The sequence below is a fragment of the Aythya fuligula genome, chromosome 20 (genome assembly GCF_009819795.1).
Source record: "Aythya fuligula isolate bAytFul2 chromosome 20, bAytFul2.pri, whole genome shotgun sequence".
Lineage (NCBI taxonomy): Eukaryota > Metazoa > Chordata > Aves > Anseriformes > Anatidae > Aythya > Aythya fuligula.
The window spans coordinates 8,001,586-8,023,815 of NC_045578.1; the positions used below are offsets into that span (position 1 = coordinate 8,001,586).

A 22,230-nucleotide genomic window follows, 5' to 3' on the forward strand; every position below is an offset into this window, starting at 1 on the left:
ACAAATATGAGCCAAGACAGAGGAAAAAAGGGAATAATCAAACCCTTTTTGAAAAGAAACATCAGCCAAAACACCTAATCGCATAGCAGGGAGATAAGGAGACGTGCTCCTTCTCAACACTGGGCAGCCAGTAGCGACAGCTGTTAGATCATAGATGCTCCAAAGCTTTGCAGGATCTGGTTTATCACATCCCAGTTGTGCTATGAGCAACCTTCCACTTGCAGAGGAAGAAGGACCCTTCCAGGAACAGCCAACAAGCACAGCTAATGTCCACGAAATGTAAACCACAATCAAAGGCATCTCTTCCCAGAAACTCGTGTGATGAGTCTGCTTGGGAAGGTATGGCTTGGAGAGCTCCCTGAGCATCACTGGTACCTTGAAAATATCAGAATTCTGAGAGCAAATGTCTGCATGGAGAGGCACAGACAAGGGGAAGCAAACTCCCTTGGAAAATGAAGCGTGAATTTTCCTATCTGAAATAATGCACAGTGCTGGGCTCCTCGGGGTTGGCTTGTATTTCCTCAGGGGAAGCAGCTTGGAAGCCCAGGGGAGCTGATTATTTGTTGTTCCCATTTATTACAAAACACTGTTATTATTTACAAAACATACACTTTATGTACTGTTACTGCATTCATGTGCAATAACTAGTCTAAACTCAAATCCCTAGGAGAACTGCTGAAAGAGAAGCAATTCTACCACGTATTAATAACCCTAGGATTTCCCCAGGTTTAAGGGAATAGAAAATATGTCTCATACAAGTGAACTTGCTCTTTCTTACAGTATAAAACTGCTCTTTTCCAATGATAGCAATGAAAGGATATTGCTTCTGTCACTGATGCCACTGGAAATGTATTGCCCCTCTCCAAGAAACCAATGAAAGGATATGGCTGGTTTATTCTCTAAATGAGGCTGCTGAGAAATATGCTGCTCCCAGTGCTAGCCCAGGCATGCTGCTACTGCTGTGTCCCCAGCCTGAAGGCACCATGTGAGCATCTTGGTGCCAAATGGCAAAACTGTGGAGAAAACCAAACCAGAGTTTGAGATCTAAGCAGAGGAAAGAAACTGTCCAAATGTCAGATAGAAGTGAATCCCTAGGTTCCCTCACCGAGGCTGGAGTAGGGCTCAGCTGCTCTATAGCACAGCCAGGATCTGGCCCCTTCTCCTTCAGCAGCTCTGCACCTCGTGTGAAATGAGTTTAAACCTTGGGGGGGGAAGGCGAGCCCACACTTAACCTGTGGCCAGGAGCCTGGCCATTAGGAAAGCTGCCAGACACTCTCCCTTTTACTGCTAAGTTTAATGGCCTGGCTCTGTGCTGAAGATTTTAGGTTTTGAAAGCAAAATCACAGAACGGCTCTCAAACCGACACTATCTGCCACTCAAATGTGTACACCAAAGTGAGCATGTTCATGTTCAAGGCAAGTTCGTGGGCTTTATAGCCTGCTTTTACTGAGCTGAATTCTGGAGCAACTTGGCAAAAAATGCAGCAAAGCAGAGGGCTGCATCAGCAAAACATGAGCAGGTGTAAGTCAGGCGTGAGCAATGCCGGCGCCGGAGCGGAGCAAAGCGCAGGCTGCGCTGCCACAGAGGTTCCTCTCCAGCGCCCCGGTGGCAGTGCTCAGTGCGGTGGCATGGGTGCCTGCCCACAGATATTTATTGGTTGTGTCAGGAATTAGTGAGAGTTCACTGGCTGAATAATAATGTGCCACGGGCAGTTTTTTGACGTTGCTAATGTAATTAAAGCAAGCAGGGGGAAAAAGCCTTGCATGGGGAAGGAACCGGAGCTTTTGATGTTGTTGGTTACTGTCACTATCGCAAGGACAAAATGTGAAATGTGAAAGGGAGAGAGTAAAGCTGGCAATGGGGACCTGTGCTGTGACAAGGACCGTGCAATTACTTCCAGCTGTGATGGGAGCACTGCTCCTTCCAGCGAAAGCCAAGGGAAAAGCAGAACAGGTGCCCTTGGAACGCAGGAGCTGGGTTCACGTGTGAAGCTGCTGCTTTTTACTTGCATGCCTAAGCACTTTGCAACAAGGCTGGACTTTGCTTTGTTTTTGGTGCTTCTCCTCTTGCTTAGCCAAGCCTTGCAGTTCTGGGGAACCCTTTGTGGATGGCTGGAAATGGCTTTATGACACCAGTTTTTATATGGTGCCCTGGTGGTCAGACCCAGCCAGCCAGCAAGGTCATCTCATTAGGTCTTGACAAGACACTGCTGCTGCAAGGAGAGGGGCTGCTGGGGCTCTGTGATAAAAGCCAAGATGCTATTTTTATGTCAGGGATAGAGGACTGATAAAGACACTTTGGGTTACTTTAAATCAAATCAATGCCTGGATAGCAGGGTGCTGCTCCCCTCTGCCACTGCTGCCAAAAAAATAAAATAAAATGATCAGGAAACTATCCGCATTGGCTCTGGCTTGGGCTGCATGGAAGGAGGATGTGAAAGGCTGTATGGTCTTGGACCTTTCTCTTTTTGGACATTTTTAGCCCTGAGCATTTTAACATTGGACACAGCTTTGGTTGCCCAGATCCTACCTGTCCACTGCCTTGGACAGCTGTTTGCTCCATTTGTCTCCTCAAAGAGGCGCTGCAGGGGCCGTGCCAGGGACACATGCAGGGGACACTGCTTGCACTCTGGGACTGGTGGGCACATCCCCTCCATCACAGACACCATCAGGCAGTGCTCCAAAACCACCTTGGGTGGTAGTGATGGCAGCAGGGAAGGGGGGACCTTCACAGTGTTTTTAAGAGCAGGTCAGCAATTAGCAGGCAGCCATGACCCCTCTATTTGCTGCCACCCTGGAGATGCTAGGAAGGTTGAAGTACCCTGGCAGCTTGGCCATACACTCTCTTGGTACTATTTTTATCTAACTTACTAATTACACATTACCTATATGTCACCAGGCTGATCAATACTAGTCCGAGAAATCAATACGGACGTGGAGGACAGTGCTGTTTGCCATTCAGAGCCTGCACAACGAAAAACAGGGCACCATCGATCCCAAAGGTGGGCTGAGACATGGGGAGGGCCAGGCTGCGTGATGGGGGCAGCGAGCTCACGCTGCCTTCCTAAATAACTCTGTGACACTGCTGCCAGGCCAGCCTCCTGGCCAGGGACCTGCCATCTCTATGCTGCGTCCTGGCACACACCTGCACCCTGATGCTGGGGCAAATCTCCTGCCCCTCCCGCAGCACGCCTGGGCAGCCTGTTTGGTCCTGGTTGTTTTTCAGCCCTTGGGAGGCAATGCATTTAAAAGATTCACTCTGATCGGAAAATTAATGATTCTTCCTCTCTCTGTGTTCTTACTTGATGATCAGTGTCTTAAGTAATCAGAGGGTACTTCCAAAAGCACAAGGTCTCCTGCATTTTGCTTTGCTGCCTGACTAATCAAAAGCAAGCTGTGGCTGCGTCTCTAATGCCACTGTGTTACTTGTGCCAGCAAGAGGGACTTAAGCTGCGAAATGCAATCAAATTTTGTAGGAGGAAGCTCTCAGGACTACCATGAAATTTAGGATTAAAACGAGGTTAAGTAAGGGAATTGCATAACTGGGGGCTTTTGCCTGTCTTACTGGAGTCTTAGGACTGTTCTGATTCTGTCATAGTGATGCTGGGAAATGGCTCTCTGAAACTAAAAGAACCTTAGAAAGGCACAGGTAGGTCAGGATCATTTGCCCTCAGCACTTGGCTCTTTTGAACAGTTAGTTGATGGTGGTAGGATTAGACAGAGAGCAGTGTGGGGTGAAAGCAAAACTCCCCCCAGAGGCTTGCCTCGTGCTCAACCATGCCTGTGCCCTCGCCAAGGCGCAAAGCTCTGCAGCCTCCTCCTGCCACACGGGGCCGGCACGCCTGGGAGAGGCTGCGGGGCAGCTGGGGGGGCAGCCAGTTACCAACTGCCGATGGATCAGGAGCCCTTTGCCTGAAAAGTGTATGATGGAAAGCTTCCAAAAAGCAACAGTCCTGGCTTTTATCAAGGCTTCTAGGGTAGCAGAAGGAGCTCTGGGTAGAGGCTGCTGGTCCCTGCAGCCCACCTTTGAAGACCTGTTGCTTTTCCTAAGCAGCAAATGCAATCTGCTTTGGTGCCAGAGCACATCTGCCAGCAGCTTAATCCAGCGACAGACCTGTAATCCTTCCCTTATTCTCCCAAGCCCCCAGAGCAGAAAGCTGCCCAGATTTGCTGTTTGATGGGGTTTACCCAGCCTTGGTTGCTATCCCTGTTTCCACTGGCAGATGAACATCATCCGCGGGAGCAAGTTCCCTGGGGGATTTTCCCCTAGCAGTGCTGTAGGGACACCACCCCATGGTTTGCACCACTCTGCAGCTCAAGGACCTCAGGTTTCAGTACTGCCAAGGGGCTGCGTTCAGCAGAGCAAAACCTGCTTATGGTGGGGATAGAAATGGAAAAACACTGCCAATCTGCAGCGGCATACGGCTCTAATCTTCTCCCCCAATGTGGCAATGTAGCTGGGGACTGTGTGGGCTGTGATGGCTCCGAGTGGGGCCCAGGGGCTCCCTGGGGCATCACTGATGGGTATCATGGGTGAAGCTGGCACCTGAGACACTGTGATCACCCCACGCTCCTTCCAGCAGCTTTGCCACTGGCAGTCACATGAAAACCTGTCTGAGAGCTTTGCAGAGGTAATCTGAATTGTCCAGCTGTGAGCCCACTGGCACAGCACCTGGAAGCCACTGGAGAGGTTGTGCAGCCACAGCCAGCCTGGAGAACATCCCTGGCCCTTCCCTTAGGAGACATTCCCCCCTGGAATAAACTCCCAATTTACAAATACTAGCAAAGAGGCTTTTTCTGAAAAAGGACCATAGCAGGATTTCAGCTGTGCAACATTTGCATGCCCTGTCCCTCTCCACCTGCAGCAACAGGCTGCAGCTGGGCCCTGCTGCCCCATATATAAATGGGGCCAGTCAGGCTGCTCCTCCCTTTTTGGGGGTACTGTGATGTGGGCTGCTGAGGAAGCACTACAGCAGAAAGGTAATTTTAGAGAGATGGCACTGTGCTTGGGGGTTGAGCCACATCTCTAATCTCTGAGAGGCAGGTTTGCCTTTCTTGTAGGGTGTGAGAGCTGAACAAATATTCATCCCCCTATTTCTCTGCTGTTTGTTTACTCTCATTAGGGATCATCCTCATGTCATTTGTGCAGATATGTTGTGTTGTTTTTTTTTTTTCTATGGAGTGGATGCCAGGCATCGGGAATCATGTGTTCAACGTATGGTGGCAATTAGCCCAGCTCTGAACCCTGATGGCATGTCTGCGTCTGCAATTAGTGCTCTGCTCTAGCTGCATGAATTTTCTGTCTTCCTTCCATCTGGGGCTGGAAAAGGCATGACTTGGTTCTCTAAAAATAGTGGAAAATGTTAGACGCAGCCTGAGCCCCTCTGCCACTGGCTGTGGGGTGCTCCCAGGATTGGGCCGCATTTGGTTTGGTCTCTGCACCTGGGTTTGTGTGAGTGTGGCTCAGGGCACTGGTCTGATACGGTGCAGGGGCTGTTTCTGGATCTGCCCGTGCTGCTGCTCCTCATGCACTTTATGGCAGGTTTCATGCTCCTGGCTGAGTGCACCTGGCCCTTCACTGGGAAACCTGACGGCCTGGCTCAGTGTTTGATAGCATAGAGCTCCTGCCTGTGGTACTCTGCCAAATTCCCTGAGTTGTTTTTGTAGCATGGGAAAATAGCAAAGTTCTGATTTTGGGGGAAGAAGGCAGGGCAGGCAGAGGGATGACACCTGTGGGACCTGCTGTGCTGTAGGGGAACCTGGGGTTGGGAGAAACATGGCCCTGTCCTCCATCCTACTGCTCTGCTGGCATCTCGTGGTAGTCTGACAGGGCTCTACCCCATCAGAGCTGGCACTGCAACAGGGACAGAGCTGACCCCACCAGCAAGCTCTCTCCCAAAACTCATGGGCTTGCTCTGCTTTCCTTCTCTTCCATATAAATTCATCTGTCCTTCCCCAAACCTGCTTTTTCTCCCCGAGATAATGTAATTTTGAGGAGGAGCTTCTCTTGCTGTCACCCAGCTGCTGGCTGGGCTGCAGCTGATCCCTAATGAAGAGCTTCCTCCTGGAGAGGGTGGGAACAGGGAGAGGAATTACAAGGGAGAGAGGGGGGCAGCATTTCTGAATCCAAATACATTAAACCACTTAATTCTGTTGACTCAGGGCTGCCTTGCTCTGAATAGGAATTAATCTGCAGTGAACCAAAATTAAAAAGCGCAATACAAAATGCTTAGCAAGGCTCCACCAGGGTTTAAAGCAGCCCATTAGCTTGCTCAAATGTACCCAGTAAATTTTCATTTGTCAATAATGCTTAAAGCCTACAGTTTATTTACAGCCTGTTCAATATTACTGAGCCCCCTCAGAGTGCCTCATTTGTATTTATCTAACACAGTTGGTTTCCTTTCCAGGGATGCTTCCTCATCCCTCAATTTACACTCGCTTGTACCTCTCATTGCAGAGCCAGATGTGGCACCCCCATGGGCAAAGGTGATGCAAGGTGACCCCTTTCCATCCCACTTTGTTCCCAAATGGAGACCCCCCCTAAGCCCCGGTCCCAGGTGACCCACACCGTGCCCTGGTTGGGGCTGAGACCCCTCAGTCCTGTACCCAAAGGACCCACCCTGGCCACACAGGGAGGTGATGGGAACCTCCAAACTGTAGCCTTCAAGGGACGTGTTGGTCACCAGCAATGGGACAGGGGCATGAGCAGCTGGCTCTGCCTGCCCGTGGCGTGGCTGTGCTCCAGCAGCCGTTGCTGTCAGGCCAGGCCCCTCCATCTGTCCCCAAATCGGCTCCCGCGGGATGAGTCGCAGCGAGGAAAGCGCCTAACAGGATTTCCCCCAAAAGCTGCTTGAATGCTGGCAGGCTGATAACAAAGCCTGGCTGGCCCCGAGGATTTCTCCAAGGAAAGAAGTTTATTCTCGGGCACAGACACGAGGGGGTGCTTTAAATCCCTGCTGCAGCTTATGGCTGGCGCAGCATTGGGGCTGCTCAGCACAGCGCTTCAGAACCTGAGGTGCAGCTCCCTGCAGGGTGGGTAGGGCTGGGGTGGGTTTTGTGCCCTGCAGGGAGCACAGTACAGGGCCAGCCCTTCCCCTCCACGCTAGTGCTTTTCCAAGGCAGACACATAAAAAGAATGCAATGGAAATAAAATCTAATAGGGCATCAGGCGGGCTGCCTGCAGGGTGCCTGGAGAGGCCAGCAGGAAATGTGGGCTAGGGAAGGTGACATCCAGTCCCGGTTATAAAGCGTATGGAAGAAAATGCCTCCAGAGGCTTAACCTCAAAGGTGGCCCATTTTATAAGCACTAATACAGGAGTCAGTTGCTAAAGTGAAGGTTTGTTCTCTCTTGTCCCAGCATTGGTTAGGGTTTGCAAGTGCCTCTTGCTGCTGGGAGCCAGGATGCTGTGGGCTGCACAGACATGGGTGGCTGGGCAGTACCCCAGGGAAACCCTCCCTGTCCTTCCACCCCAAAAAGCCGAGTCCCCGTCACTTGCCTGCTGCTGTCTGCATGTAGCCAGCCAGGGTGCACACTCGCCTCTCGCACACTCCGCTGGGCAGCAGGACGGCGACGATGGCCAGCAGCGAGCTGAGGGCCAGCAGGACACAGCCACCCGCACACAGCACGGCGCTTGTCTGGAAGGACACACAGAGCGGTCAGCGAGGCAGTGTCCCCCACCACCCCCACGAAACATCCCCACAAATTCCCCCTTCTCCTACAGTGGAGTGAGGAGCAGGGCCCTGCACGGGTGACTTCTCCCGCTTCTTCCTCCTTCTGCTGCTTAAATTCACCATTGAATCTTGAGCCCACGGTTCACCCGTCACCTGGTCCCAGGGGTTATTAGTATTCGGGCAATGGTGATAATAGCAAATGTATTACATGCATGAAGGGCTACGTCATTAATACAAGTGCCATTAGATGCCTGCAATGCGTGTCAGTGCCTCCGCTGAGAGTTGAAACACATCTCATGATGGCACCTGCCCCTGCAAGCCCAGCAATTAGAAGGTATTTTGCCAGTGCTCCACGGTGGGGAGCCCACTGCTGCAAAGGTTTAATTGCAGCTGGCTCCCACCACAACACCGGGCTGCTCCCTGGTCTTTGATTTAGCCTCTTCAGCAACAAAACTCAGTCATTTGAGGCTGGAATTCAACTCCAGCTCATGCTGAGTGATGATGCTTTGGGTGCTGGTGGCTCCAGGAGCGCCCAGTGGCAGCATTTTCTGGATAGGCGAAGGGGAGGCCAGCACAGCCTACAGCCTGCCTCAGCCACTGCCCAGCTGGCGTGGAAGCAGTTTTGCTAATTAATATTCTGGCCATAACGTGCAAATTGCATCAGAATCTAAACCTGAGAAAAGCATTAATTTACAGCAAAACCAGCTCAGCCGTGTGTATGGGTGCCTGATAGCTGCACTGTTGCAGTTTCTGTCCCCATTACAGGTGGCATTTCCATCTCTGCCAAGGGGACGGCGCTGGGACCAGCAGGGATGTGTGCCAGCCCGGCCAGCAGCATGGTGTGGCTGGCTGGGGAGGACCCACAATGGGTGCCTCCTCCTCCAGCACCCAGCTCCTGGCACTGTTCGAACGGTGCAAGGGCACCTCAGTCCTGGCATTGCTGCAGGCACATCAAGTCCTGTTATTTCATAGTATTTTATAGCAAATTCCGTGAAATGCTTCTGGCTTTGGTGAGTCACCCGGTGGTAACATCCGTGCCTTGGCTCCATAACACAGTGCTCCTGTAGGACAGGTCTTGTCCCAATTTTCCTAACAAGACTCATTTTCATAACCCATGTGGGAGCCACTAGGAGCTCAGGTCCCACCTCCACCCATTTGTATCCGGTCCTCACCCTGCTGAGGTGTTCTGGTTAGAAATGCAGTTTTCCTTTTTTCCTCTTCCCCCAACGTTCAAGCTTTTGGGCAACCACGGTTACTATAGAAACAAACCCAATAAACATTTCCGTTTGGTGCCCCTCACCAAAGAGGTTATAAATCAGGAATACAATCTATTAAATGTGTGTTGTGCTGCGGGAACCACAGGCAGACTGGAGGGTGTGAGGAGGAATTGGGTTTCCCCTCTGATGGCCATGGTGGGTCCAAACAGCAAAGAAAATCTCCCTGTCCCCCAGTGACTAGTGGTGCTGCCACACAGGTCTGATACTGTCCTGCCTCTACCTGTGTTACCTCCCACTGAGCTGTATTTTTAGCACCTGAGCCATCCTTGAGGTGCTGGGGCAGCAGATCTGCTGCCTGCCAAGCCAAACCAGGAGCTGCTGTTGCTCCACGCAGGGACGGGCTGGTGCTGGTGAGGAAGCTGCCGGGTGCCACCCTGGCACCCCGGTGCGAGCGCTTTCCCCAGTGCTGTGCAGTGATTAAAAATCAGCATTTAATTTATGGGCTATTTTTACACTACAGAAGCAATGCGAATGCTGTCCTGGCAATACATTAATTCCTGACATGCAATGGAAAAGGCACGGCAGTGCAAGCAGCCACCAAAAGGAGTGGAGAGGGCGCTTAGTCAGGGACTGTGGAATCTGCTCCTCTCTTCTGCCTCTCAAGACACTGAGACCCCAGAGACAAGTGCTGCCTCAGGACAGGAGACACCACGCTGGTGACCAGCCCCTGGCCCTATCATAGCCCCTGAAGGACCCAGAGAGCAGCAGCATGGCACAGAAATGTGTACCCATTAAAAAAAAAAAATTACTCTAGCTGGCGTCTGAATTTCACCTTCCACCCAGCAACATGCAAAACCATCCTTCTTTGCAGGAACCATTAATTATTTACAGCAATGAATTTTTCAGCAGAAAGGGGTCTTGTGAAGCAGGCCTGCTCCTCTCCCGTGTGAAGCATATTATTTTTAATGATCGAGGCTCATCATAATTATGTTGGCACAACTCCCCTAAAAACTTGCAGCTCCTGCTAGAAGCAACCTTGTAGCTGCTCAGGCTACTAATCCCCGTGGAAACGTGCAAAGGGACAAAGTATTTTTCAGGCCACAGCACCGGGAGAAAAGGCACAAATAGGATCAGTGCAGGTGAGTCTTGTACTGAAAGAAGAGCCAGATTGGTTCAGATCCTGCCATTGGGGTTTGCACAGGCAGGAGTGTGAGTCCTGGTGCTGGCAACACCCTGGTACACACAGTGGTGGCCAAAAAATCCAACCAATCCCTTTGCCGGGGAATCTAAGGTCATGCTCTGAATAGAACTTAAGTGGGCAGGAGGAGTAGGTAAACAGTGAGCTTTGGATGGAGGCAAAGGATCCTGAGCTGCCAAGTGACCTTGGGGCAGGGTGGGTAACAGCTGAGCGGTTTTGCCATGGGGCACAAGTGACAGCAGTGGTGCTGCTGGCCCCAAAATGGGTGGTAAAAGGTGCAGGCACAGGGTGTCTCAGTGCAGATGGCAAGAGACCCCACTGCAAGCTGCTGGTCCTAGCCTGGCTCCCACATTATCCTGCTATGCAATACACACAGCTGCTTAAGCACAAGGTGCAAACTTCTTTTTTCCTACCATGTTGGCATTACCTCCCAAAGCCCTGGATACACTCCTGTAAAACAGATTTTTTGTTTGTTTGTTTCCTTTACAGGAGCTTGTCTGGAAGTTAAACACAAGCGCTCCTGCCCTGTACTGGAATTGCACCTGCAGATCAGCAGCCTCTTCCTAAGGAAAATAACAAGCCCTAAGTTTGAAAAAGTTCATGGAACAAAGGTAAGAAATTGTGGCAGCTAAAAAGCCTCTCCCTCCAGCTGCACAGCACCTCCCTCTCTCCTCTCTGTTTGTGCCTGCTGCATCTTGAGCGGAAAGGAGAGGATGCAGGAAACAGGATGCAAAGGCTGAAAACCAAAAATAGATGGGGGGGAACAATCACAATACATCAGCTCAGGCAGGAGCAGGAAAAAGCCCATTCATCACATGAGAAGGCACAGCTCCCACTGCAAAACTGGCCATGGAGAAGCAGGACCTCGTGCCCTGTGGCTGCTGCTGCCCAGGCTGTGAACAATCCTGCCTCTGCCGTGCCGGGAGATGTAAAACCATGTCAGATTTTCTGCTCCCACTCCTGGGGAGATTAATTGTTTATTCCTAAACAAATTAATAGTCCCCTGGTGGGACTGTAAATTTGTCTTTATGTAGCGTAGTAAATTCCGATTAACAACAATCCCCTACCCATTATTTTAATATTTTACAGGTCTGACACGCGCCATAGCTATGCCATTCACTAAGCAATAAATCTGCTGAAGATACCATTCCATTCACCAAAAAATCAAAATTAAAACATCACACAACGACCACCCTGGGGAGAATCACTTAATGTCCCTAATGGAAAGTTTAAAAAACGGTTAAGCCATCCTTTGAATCCAGCATCTATGATCTTTGTTGCTTAAAATGAAAAGAGCAAAGGGAGAAAAAAAAAATCCAGTGAGCTGGTGCTGGGAAGTGGTACTTGGCGATTGGTTGAATGGAGATAAACCATTTTGTCCCTTACATTGGTATCTTTCCTGCTGAGATGGAAGCTGAGCAGAGCTCCCAGGATCACGTCCTGCATGCTGGGTCACACCATGCCACACATTAGTTTATGAATGCAATTTATTAATTGCAGCTTGACCACCCTGAGAGCTGCCATCCCAGATGGGGCCCGTGGTACACAGAGCAGCAGGCTGAAGACAAGGTTACAGATTGCACATCTTTGCAAATGGGGGCAGAAAGTAAATACACTAAATAATTAGGAAATAAAGCCAGGGGCTAACTGACAAAAGAAAAAGAGTGAAAGTCACAGCCTGTTTGGCTTTCTGGGGTTATCTGTTGAGGCAAAAAAGGTTTGAGAAACCCTGAATGAGCTGGGGGAACACCGGCGTGAAAAGCAATAGCAAGTAAAAGGGGACAAAACTTAATCAAACCTTTCTCTTTTTTTTCTATGCAGTCCCTTCCCATCAGAGCTCTGTGTGATTAAATATTCATGTACAGAAGATGTTTTGGGGTCAAACTGGGTAGCGCTGTGCCTAGGGAGGCAGAAACCAAATGGACACTGGAGTTTTAACCTTGTTAAAATGAATCAGTGCTGGACAGAGGTGCTGGCTGGGAGTGCAGGGTCTGGAGCTTGCAGCAGTACTGGCAAGGACGCAGGAGGCTGCAGTGGGAGCTGATACTGGGAAGTGGCTCCAGATGTTGGCAGCTGGGCTCATCCCTGCTGCGGGGCCTGAGATGCCCCTGGCTGGGCGCCGGGTGGAGGAGGAACCATCACCACCAGCTGTTGGAGGGGGAAGTAAGAGGGTTGGGGTGGATCAGCTGCAAATACTCAAACTGGTGTCTATCTGCAGGGCAGCAGCAACACTGGAGCAGCAAACTGCCTTCTCTCCAACCCAGTGCCCAAGGGGGCTGTGCATATACCTGCACCATGCAAGACTTGCAGCCGCCAGCACCATGTGGCCACAAGGTGTGTCAATCTTCCCAAAACTTTCTGTGAGTTTTGCATTGAACCATATAATCACTGCTTTTCATCCAGACCCCACTAGGTGAGGCTGCCCTGCTCCTGAAATAGTAGCGCCTTTTCCTTGGGCAAGGACACAGGAGGGAATCTTGGTAGAAAACCATGAATATCCACCTGGGTGCATGAGAGAGGCATCTGTCTCTGCAGGAGATGCTGCGTGCAGAGGGGTGGGTGGATCAAGGCTCGCAGCTTGTTCGTATTTCCCCCACACAAGTCACAGAAACAAACATCCGCCATCTGGTCGGCATTATAGCAGCGGCCGGGAAGAGGATCCCACACATCCTCATCTTCTCCTCCCCAGCAATTACCTTCCTTTCGGCACCATCTGAGAGCTTTCGCCTTCCTATTTGATATTCCATCCCCATCCTGCTCCCATGCAGATGTTGTTCCCTGCTCAGCAGCATTGGGAAGTGCCTGGTGTCATCTGATGGGGACATGGGAGTAGGTGCAACCTCCCAAACCAGCCCTGCAGTAATGTGGAGCCCCAGGCAGGACGCTGATGGGGGTGGCTGATGTCTAAGAGTGCCATGAGCTGGGGTGGTTTTGGCTGCGACGTGTGTGCTGGGGCACAGGGACACAGAGGAGGCAACGAATCTTCAGTCCTCTTTTCGTCCCATTTGAATGAAGATTTTGGTAAATGAGGACCTGGCAGCACCACAGCATGCACAGGGGGTGCTCCTCACCAGCTCAGATTTAGCTGCTCATACACAAAATTCAGCAAAAATCCTGTAGCCACAGCTCAGCCAGTCCTGGCCTTTCAGGTAACTTTCCCACTTTCAAGCTAATTGGTGTTTTCAGCATGAATGCCAGAAAGGTTAGTGCCCAAACTGATTGAAGGGAAAAAAGAAAAAAAAAAATCATTTTAATTAGGGAGAAAATAAGAGACAGATAATACGCCTGATGAATTATGGCTGTCTTTCTTCCAGTGCCATTGCATCTGGGGACGCTGGAAAGCACCTCTTAATGGCACTGCTTTATCTAAGAGGATGATGGATAGTGGTGAAAGAAAAAAAAAAAGGGGAAAAGTAAGACATTAGCACATCAATGGTGTGCCTGTGACCTCCATCAAGGGATGCGAACCAACTTAATGAAATTTTAATTAGGCAGCAAGCAGTGCACTGTCGCCGGGTACCAGATCAGACCTTCTCACCCGCACTCTGTCATTATCCTTCCTCGGGATAAGCCCTTTTCTGGCACTGACAGCAAAGCCAGGCTCATCGTCCGGGGCTGGGGAGCTCCCCCCAGGTCTCCCAGCTCTCCCATCTGCTTCTCCCTACAAAGCCGCCAGCAGAACTTGCAGCCTCAAGGGGGATGGAGGGAACATCGTGCCATCAAAATGTCCCTGACGTGTCCCCACCAACTTGCACCCGACTCTGCTCTGGGTCCCACGAAGGAGAAGAGCAACATTCAGCCCAAAACGTCCCCACAGGTGAAGGTCCTGCCCTTCAGGGCGGGGTTCAGGGCTCCCTGTTTCTGTTTGTCCAGAGCATTTGGGGGCAAGTGACTCAGCACGAGCTGGTTATCACCATCACAAGCAGCCGCTTCTCAGCTAAGCCCTGGCTGCTGCTCAGCCACAAGCAGCGATGTTGCAGCTAATACCCACCTTTCAGTGCCTTTGTGTAAGCAAAGCAGCTTCTGCCTCCTGTTGAGACTGGAGCTGTTAGAAATAATCCCTAGAGCAGGCTGCCTGTATTTTCAGTCAACTTGACCTTCCATGGCCCACCCATGAGCTGGTCTGGTCTCAGCAGCTGGGGAGGCATTTCAGCCCTGCTTACTGGTGAGCAGCTCCCTGGCTGGTAAGTCCTGGCTATCGTCTGCTACACAGGCATTGAAGTGTAGAGCCAAGGTCACAGGTTTCCCCAGCACTGGGAATTTTATGTTACATTAACATAGGTCAAAAAGCTCTGGGTGGCTAACAAAAGGAAATAAAGTCTACTGCAAAGTAACACGCATGAAGAGGAAAATGGAAGATGGTGATTTCAAGACTTGCTGAGCACTTATGCTTTATGCTAAGGCTGTGTAAATGCAATTAAAAATCAAACTATCTGATAGAGGTAGGCCAGGAAGAATCTGTTCTCTCGGGAAGGTCTTTGATGAGGAGCTAAAAGTTGATTTCCTGATAACCCCAAATTAACACGCCGGCCTCATACATGGCCCTCGGAGGAACAGCAGGCTCTGCCCAGGAATGGCAACCCACGCACACCCAAGATGCTCAGCTCCTCCTTGTGCCAGAGCCTGTGCTAACAGAGGAGCAATGGATTTTCTAAAATCCTTTCTTTCCCATGCATAGGGGCACGCCACATGCTTTTTCACTGGGAATGGGGCTGCTGCCTGGCTCTGCAAATCTGACCCCCACGAACAAACCTAAGGTCACATTGGGAACCAGTGGCTGAACTGAACAAGAAACTGGCAACGAAACAAACACATGAAACTGGCAGTGGAGGTGTATGAAACCTTTCAGCATCTTTTAATACAAGGGTAAGCATATGTGCTACGCCTTTTCTCTAGGCTTCGCTGGATCTTTTCAGTCCCTGCTATGGACAACAACCCAGGACAGACCAACCCAGGTACCTCATGGGGCTGTGCAAAGCTTTCTCCCTCATCCTAGGTGGGTTATTTTGTGCTGTGCTCCAGCAGGTTACTTGCTGGCTTCATAAGCAAATGGTCAATGTGTTTTCAACCTGAACATCATGGGCTGATCAGCTTCTGTTATTTTAGATTATGTGCTTGGCAAAGCCTGAAAATAATTGGAGACTATCTGAAAAATAAAAATAGAATTTTGAAATGAAGCAGCACTAGCTTCTGAAGTGCAGCACTGACATACGAACCCATGAGCCAAATGTTCCCACTGAAAGAGAAAATAAATTAGCTCAGCATAAAGCACTATTTTGCACGCTCACATAGGCAGACAGGGATCTGGCACCAAAAAAAGAAACAGTGAGATGCAATGAAGCAGCGCAGAGCTCCAAAGCTTGCCTGTTTCTCCCATCTCTAGCAGTTGAGCTCCCAAGAACAATCTTGTTTCCCCACGATGCCTGCACCCCTCAGGATGCCCTGGCAGCTCCAGGTCCTCCCATGATAGATCCACCTTGCCATCAACTGTCCGTGTAAGGGCCTCGCTCATAAATCAGCGTTGGCCCCTGGGCAGTGTCACCATCCTCTCTCCTCACCTGGCACCCACCAGCCCCTGCCCAGTTTCCATCTGCCCCTGCAAAGTCTCATCCTGTGTGAGCTGCCCGAGTGTCAGCCACATCACTGGGTACCAGTGATGCTGAGCACAGTGCAAAGCCTGAGCACCAAGAGGGTTAAATTAAAGGTACCCATGATATTAGAAAGCTGCAAAGTAATTACGAAAGGAAGCAGAAAAAAGCCAGCAACTCTAAGCAGACATGAAGGCCCTCTTAAGAGAAAAAAGGCACGTTAATTAACCTCTAGACATGATTCAAAGAATCATTTGTAGCATGATTAACATAATCCCCCAAGTGCAAACACAAAACTGGCATTAACGATCATTCGCTGGGCTGAATGCTCCCCACCCCTTCATCGAATCAGCACATTTGAGCAGGGGATGATTTGACACATGGTAACCGTGCACGTTTCAGGAAACAAAAAGAATCTCATCCCCGGGGACTGGACATCCAGGCTGCGGCTGCTCCCACCCCTGTGCTCTGCAGGTGGGTGTCCCCCCCAGGTGTGCGCTCAGCATCCTCCCCAGGTGTGCCACCAGCTCCACACTAGAAGAGCTCCTGAGCCCTGTGTCAGCTTTTGCTTGCTTCACTCCCCACAGCCACAGCTTCAAACCCTTCATCAAAAGGCTGGTGGCTGCTATCAAAAGCTCCTAGATTCTCCTCCACGTTAGGATCTTGGCTTTCATTTAAAGGAGCCACCCACAAGATTGCTTGAAAGATTGGAAATGAATGTCACATGTTCTGAAAGCAAAGAAAAAAGAACCACAGTTTCCCCAGTTCGTGACCTCCCCCATCTCTCCAAAAAGGAGAATCTCCTGCTTGAACTTGGGCAGGGCTCACAGTGCTCAGCTCCCCCATGCTGAGCACCAACTCATGCAGGTGCAGGAGGCTGCTCAGGCAAGGGAGCCAAAGCTGTAGCCTGCCTTAGGAAAGCTGCAACGGGTGTTTTATTACATCGTACACCATCGAATAATCATCACAACAGGTATTCGCATCCTTGCCATGGCAGAAAGCTGGTAGGGGAGCACTTTTCTCTGAAACAGACTGCACTGTTTGTTGTTCATCAATTATTTGGTTGGTATTAATTAAGGTAGCAAAGATGTGTCACCAAAATCCCCTGTAAACCCCACACAATACCGTGACATTGTTCATCCTAACCACAGCCCAACCTCGGGAGCTCAGAGGCTTTGCATTACATGATATTCTGGATCTAGAGGCTTTTCAGAGGCTATTAGATGGCTGAGGCTGTTTGTAGCTGAAGCTTGTTCAAATGAGTCACTGCTGAGCTTCATTCTTATCTTGAAAGTTTGTTATTGCTTGGAAGTGTTTATCTGAATTACATTTGCAAAAACATCTGAACAAAGGCCAACTTATGGAAACGACAGCATTTTTACATGTTTTTATATAAATAGGAAGGATTTTAAGCAGCCGGTTCTTTTCTTTGCAATTCACAATATTTGTCTTTAATGACAGTTTTAAGGACCATGACAGGATTTAAACAATCGTACGCAGACCTGACATCCTTGGAGAGCGAGCAGCGCAGCTCCACGACAGGCTGAGAAATCCAACTACTGACACCCATTGTGCCGGGCGCAGCCACGACCTCGCTGGGATTTAGCCCCCATGTTGGGATTTCTGCAGCATAGCAACCTGGAGCAAATCAAAGCTCGTGCGTTTTGGGCAGCAGCAGCAGCAAAATCATAAAACCTCAGGGTAAGAAGCTAAAAGTAAAAGAAAAAAAAAAAAAGGAGAGGAGGAAGAAGGGGCAAGGGCAAGCGGCCCGCAGGCACCAGGGCTGGGCTTTGTGTGCTGCGTGGTCCCAGTGCACACCCACCAGGGTCAGGCGGCCTTTGTCACGCCAGGACACCGCAGCAACCCCTGGGCCCTGTAGCTGATGAGGGCAAGCAGGGAGGCCTTGGCCTCCTCCTCCCAAAACCTGGCAAGGGCATCACCTGGGGCTGGCCAGGTGGGGAACGGCAGCAGTCCCCACATCCAGGCTCAGTCTCTGGAGCCGCGTGTCCCAGAGGCAGCAGTTTTGGCCACCTCCCTGTTCCTTTTACACTTAGCAAACTCAGCTGGCACGCGATGCTCAAAGCCCCACTGGGGAGCACCAAACCTGACCTGTCTGAGCCCCGACTCCATCCCACACGTTACGCAGCAGCTCGCCCGGGCAGGTCAGGAACGTTTGGGGTCCAGGCAGCTAGGCACTGCCAGGAGCCCTGATGGGGCAGGCAGCAGGGTCAGACCCGTGGCACCGCTGGGGCCATGGCCAGGATGGGCAGCGCAGCAGCACTCGGGCTGCATTGCCTGCCACACCTGCACAAAGAAGGTACCCAGGAGGTTCCCATGCAGCATGCCAAGCGTGACCGGGAACCCCCAGAGGGAAGCAGCACTGCGGGGTCCGCAGGACACCTGGAAGGTGCTGGGGGAGTGCTGAGGGGCAGGACTGGGGGGATGCAGGGGATGGATGGGATGCTTGAGAGCAGCGTTGGGGGGATGCCGGGGATGCTCAGGGGAAGCACGGGGGATGCCGGGGATGCTCGGAGCAGGACAGAGATGCTGGGGCGGGTCTGGCGGACAGGATAAGGGGATGCTGGGCAGCCTGGATCCGAACGGGAGATGACAGGGGAGGCTCAGGGAGGCGAGGAGGAGGGCAGAGAAATACCGGAGAGCCTGGGGCAGGTCCGCGGGGATGCAGGAGGGATGATGGAGGGGATGCCGGAGAGCTCGGGACTGGGTGGAGGGATGTCGGGGAGGTGCTGGGAGGATGCCGGAGAGCCCGGGGAGGGACGGGGGGATGCCGGAGAGGTGACGGGGGGACACCGGGGAGCCCGGGGGAGGTCGCGGGGGGCGCGGCGGGCTGGAGGCGCTCACCTGCCAGGAGCCGGAGGGGATGTCTCCGAAGCCGCCGGGACCGGCGGAGCCGTGGCAGCCTCGGGGCGGCCCGGCGCAGCGCCACAGCAAGCCGAAGCCGGCGGCGGCTCGGCCGGGCGGCAGCAGCCAGGCCGGGGAGAGGAAGGCGGCGGCGCAGGCGGCCAAGAGGCCGGCGGAGAGCAGCGCCCAGAAGCAGCCGACGCCGCTGCACATGGTGCGCCGGCGGGGCAGGGAGCCCGCGCCCCGCGCCGCCCCCGCCACCGGCACCGCCACCGGCACCGACAGCATCGGCGGCGCCGCAGCGCAGCCGCCGCGGCCGGGCGCGGGGCCGGCAGCGCTGCCCGCGCCCCTTGCGCGCTCCTTGCGCGCTGCCTGCGCGCTGCCTGCGCGCCGCCCCCCCCCCCCCCTTCCTCCGCGGGGCGCGGCTGAGACCGGGCGGGGTGGGGCGGGGGAGCCCCGCGGGGGCAGGGGGGCAGCGGGGCCCCCCCCCCACCTGCGCGCACGTTTTTGGGGGCTCCCCGCCCGGCTGTGGCCGCAGGGAGCTGCTCGGCGGCGGGCGGCAGCGGGGGGGTCTCACAGCAAACACGCACACCGGGGGGGGGGCGGAGAGCGGCGCCCCAAAGCGCTGTGGTTTGGAGCTGGGCAGGGGTTCCCCGGGCAGGGGTTCCCCGCTCTGCCGCCCTGCACGGCTCGGGGGGGCAGCACCGCCCGCACCGGGAGGGCACCCGGAGCGCAGAGGCTGGGGGAGAGGCGCCCCAGGTGCCGCCGGTGTCCGCCTCTGGACACCTCTTAATTAAGGGTCCGATCGCTCGACCGATGTTAATTTTACCCTTTAATCGTCTAGGTTTAGGTATCCCCGTTCGAGTCGGGAACGCCGCCTGAAAAGCGACGCAGAATGTTTGCCCGGGAATTTGGGCTTACTTTAAACGAAAAAGCTGCGCCGCCCGGCGCTGCTGAGCTTTTTTAGCGGTCGCTCGGAAACTTGGTGGGTCAGCCAGGTCTTATTCCTGCTCTGCCCCGGTCGCCAAGTGAAGGGCTTGTGCCCGCGTCCCGCTGATGTCGCTGCCTTTTACCGGTCCCAGCAGCTCGGCTCTCTCCCAGCCGTGCCCACGGTCCCAAACGGCAGCACGGGGAGGCAGAGCCTGTATAAATACGGCACCAGGCACCAAATTATTTATCCCGCCTCCGGTGGGCTTCGGGCAGCTATTGCCCATACGGTTGAAACAGAGGTAAGGATGCTTTTTTTTAAAAAAAGGAGCTTTCCCTGCCGCTCTGGGTTCGTTGCTCCGGGACTGCGCTGGGGGCTGCGAGCAGTGAGCAGCAGGCGGGGGCTTGGCTCCCTCTGCCGCTGTGCGCCGGGACTGCGGGCGAGCAGGGGACCGGCCTCCAGCCCGCGAGCGTGTCTTGTCCTTGAGTTTAAAAACGTGCGTCCTTTAACTTTTAGGAAAGTTTAGAAAGAGCAAAAATCACACCAAGTCTTCTTGTCCTCGTATCCCAGGTTTGCAGATGTTCCCGACTACTGTTATGTACTTCAGCACTTCTCGTTCTCTTTGAGGCATTTAGGAAAACCAAAGGGGAAAAAGCATAAATGGAAAAACAGAGATAGCAGTTTAAAACTAGATTTTATTTTTCACTTGTTTTTATTCAAGTATTAATGACACCGTAAATGGCCATGAATTTGGAAATAAAACTGAAATTAGTGAAAGGTCATCTGAGGTGATGGTAATGCTGCCCAGACAGACTGGAGGTAGGAACGATCCAGTTAGTTTTCAGTAAAGCAGAACAATGCCAGAGTGGGACAGAAGCCCTGCAAAACCTTCAAGGAACAAGCTGATGCAGCAGTGTTGGGGCTGGAGGAAGCTGCAAAACTGATGCGAGGGCTTCTCTGCTTCCCTTTTCTTTGCATCTGTGCAGTGCTCCTTGCCCAGAGCTCAGATGCCCAGAAGATCACCAGCAAGTCACTGATGCAGCTCATCCTGCTGTAAGTGATGCTTATTTTTTTTCACTCTGTGCTGTATCACACTTCATGGCTCAGGCTCTGACCACCCACAAACCCACTGCGAGTCAGGCAGGAGCTCCTTGCCCATTATTTGTGCAAGAACCCCTCTGGGTAACCCAGCCTCCAGGTGTGGAGGAGCAAGGCTTCCTCCTTGGGCATGTGCTCAGTGGAAGGAAACAAGAAGGGATTGCAATGTTTTAATAAAATCTGTTAATTTTTGCCTGGCTGGGATACAGGATAATTCCCTTCTCTGAAATAGTTGGCACATCTGAGAAGGCGGCATCAACCCTCCCATTCCCATTAAGGCTAATGGACTGAGGTCAGCCACACTGAAATTTGCAATGATTTTTATGTGCGCATGCAGCCACTTGTTTTCCCATTAAAAAAAAAAAAAAAAAAAAAAAAAGAAAGAAAGAAAAAGACAAGACTGTAATTGAAGCTGCTGTGATTGCAGTTTTGGAGCACCCCTATGGTAATTGTATCAGTTGTGTCTTCTCGATTTTGCAGCTTTTACAGAGTCCTGTTGTGCACCACTATATGTGAGTGTGGCATCTTTCCCACTCTCCCTCACCATTAATTCCTGGATTCTTAGTGATTAATATTTGTATTGCATATTTTGCAAATTCATCTAAGATATCTAATTCATTTGAATTAACAATTTTAACAATACTAATGGCAATATTTAGACTATGTGATTTTAAAGCTTGTACTATGTTGCTGTAAAGGCATCTTTGACTCCTTAAAAATTTGGGCATTATTATTGACTGCAGAATAAGATCTAGGCTGTTAAACCCCATATTGATATACATTTTTGTTACTGTATTCCCAAAGTAGTGAGAAGTCTATGTATGAGATAGAATCCAATGCCACGTAAACATGTGTAAATAAATGAACAGACTGTTCTGTCCCAAAGATGTGAGCACCAGAAAGTCTCTAACGTGATTTGTACATTTGTGGTTTTTTGAATGCTGCAATGGAACAGAGCAGTTCCCTGTGATTAATTATCTGTGAGTCAAAGACGCCAAGCTATCAGAAAAGTCTTGTTCTGATTTATTAATTCTGTCCTAACAAGTGCATCCCATTTAAATATTTTCCAAGTCTGCTTATTTTTCTATCTATGGAGAGGGGAAAATCACCGAGCAATGAAGCATTTTTTCTTTGAGTACCTGAATTTAGGAAGGTGTCCTCCAGTTTCTCTGATGTCAGCCAACCTATGTCTCCTGAAGTCGTATTTCAACTGATTACTCAGTTAATTAAACTGTCATGTTCTGTTAAAATGTGTTAAAAACTCCAGAACCTGATCTTTTCATGCTTCCAGTTCAGATCTCTACGGTCTGAGGCTGTGATGAGCTGTGGATTGGAGCTTCAGCCCTTCTGCATTTTCCCAAAAGGGGGAGATAATTTCAGTCCAGCAAACATAACTTGTGCCAAAAATACTTGTAGCTGGAGGTTTCATCAATTATCTCATACAAAGATAATTGAATTATCCCAAAGCCTTTGACAGATTTTGGATTAGTTTTTTTGGAAAAGGAGCTGCTGCTTGAAAATTAATTGCAAAATAGAAGGTCTTTCTCTTTGAGTGTGATGAGGGATACCTTCCATTTACCCACCAAAAATCACATTGCCAGCTGGCCAGGTTTCTGACAGCCTCGCCTTATCGATGGTAGCAATCGCCACTTCACAGCTGGCAGTGCAT

General features: G+C 51.4%; 1 protein-coding gene and 1 long non-coding RNA gene across 2 annotated transcripts in view; one reads left to right on the forward strand and one right to left on the reverse strand.

Moving 5' to 3' along the window:
- LOC116497345 (transmembrane protein 211-like) overlaps nucleotides 1–18,823 on the reverse strand; it is a 61,794-nt gene extending 42,971 nt beyond the window's left edge. Inside the window, exons 1-2 of the mRNA XM_032201048.1 lie at nucleotides 18,536–18,823; nucleotides 7,496–7,634 (exon numbers count right to left, since the gene is read on the reverse strand). Coding sequence (XP_032056939.1) covers nucleotides 7,496–7,634; nucleotides 18,536–18,823 — 427 coding nt within the window. The remainder of the gene's footprint in view (nucleotides 1–7,495; nucleotides 7,635–18,535) is intronic.
- Nucleotides 10,582–14,905, forward strand: LOC116497346. Its single transcript, XR_004254098.1, has 3 exons — nucleotides 10,582–10,696; nucleotides 12,304–12,419; nucleotides 14,764–14,905. It is a non-coding gene; the product is annotated as an uncharacterized LOC116497346 (long non-coding RNA).
- Nucleotides 18,824–22,230: the final 3,407 nt, after the last annotated feature.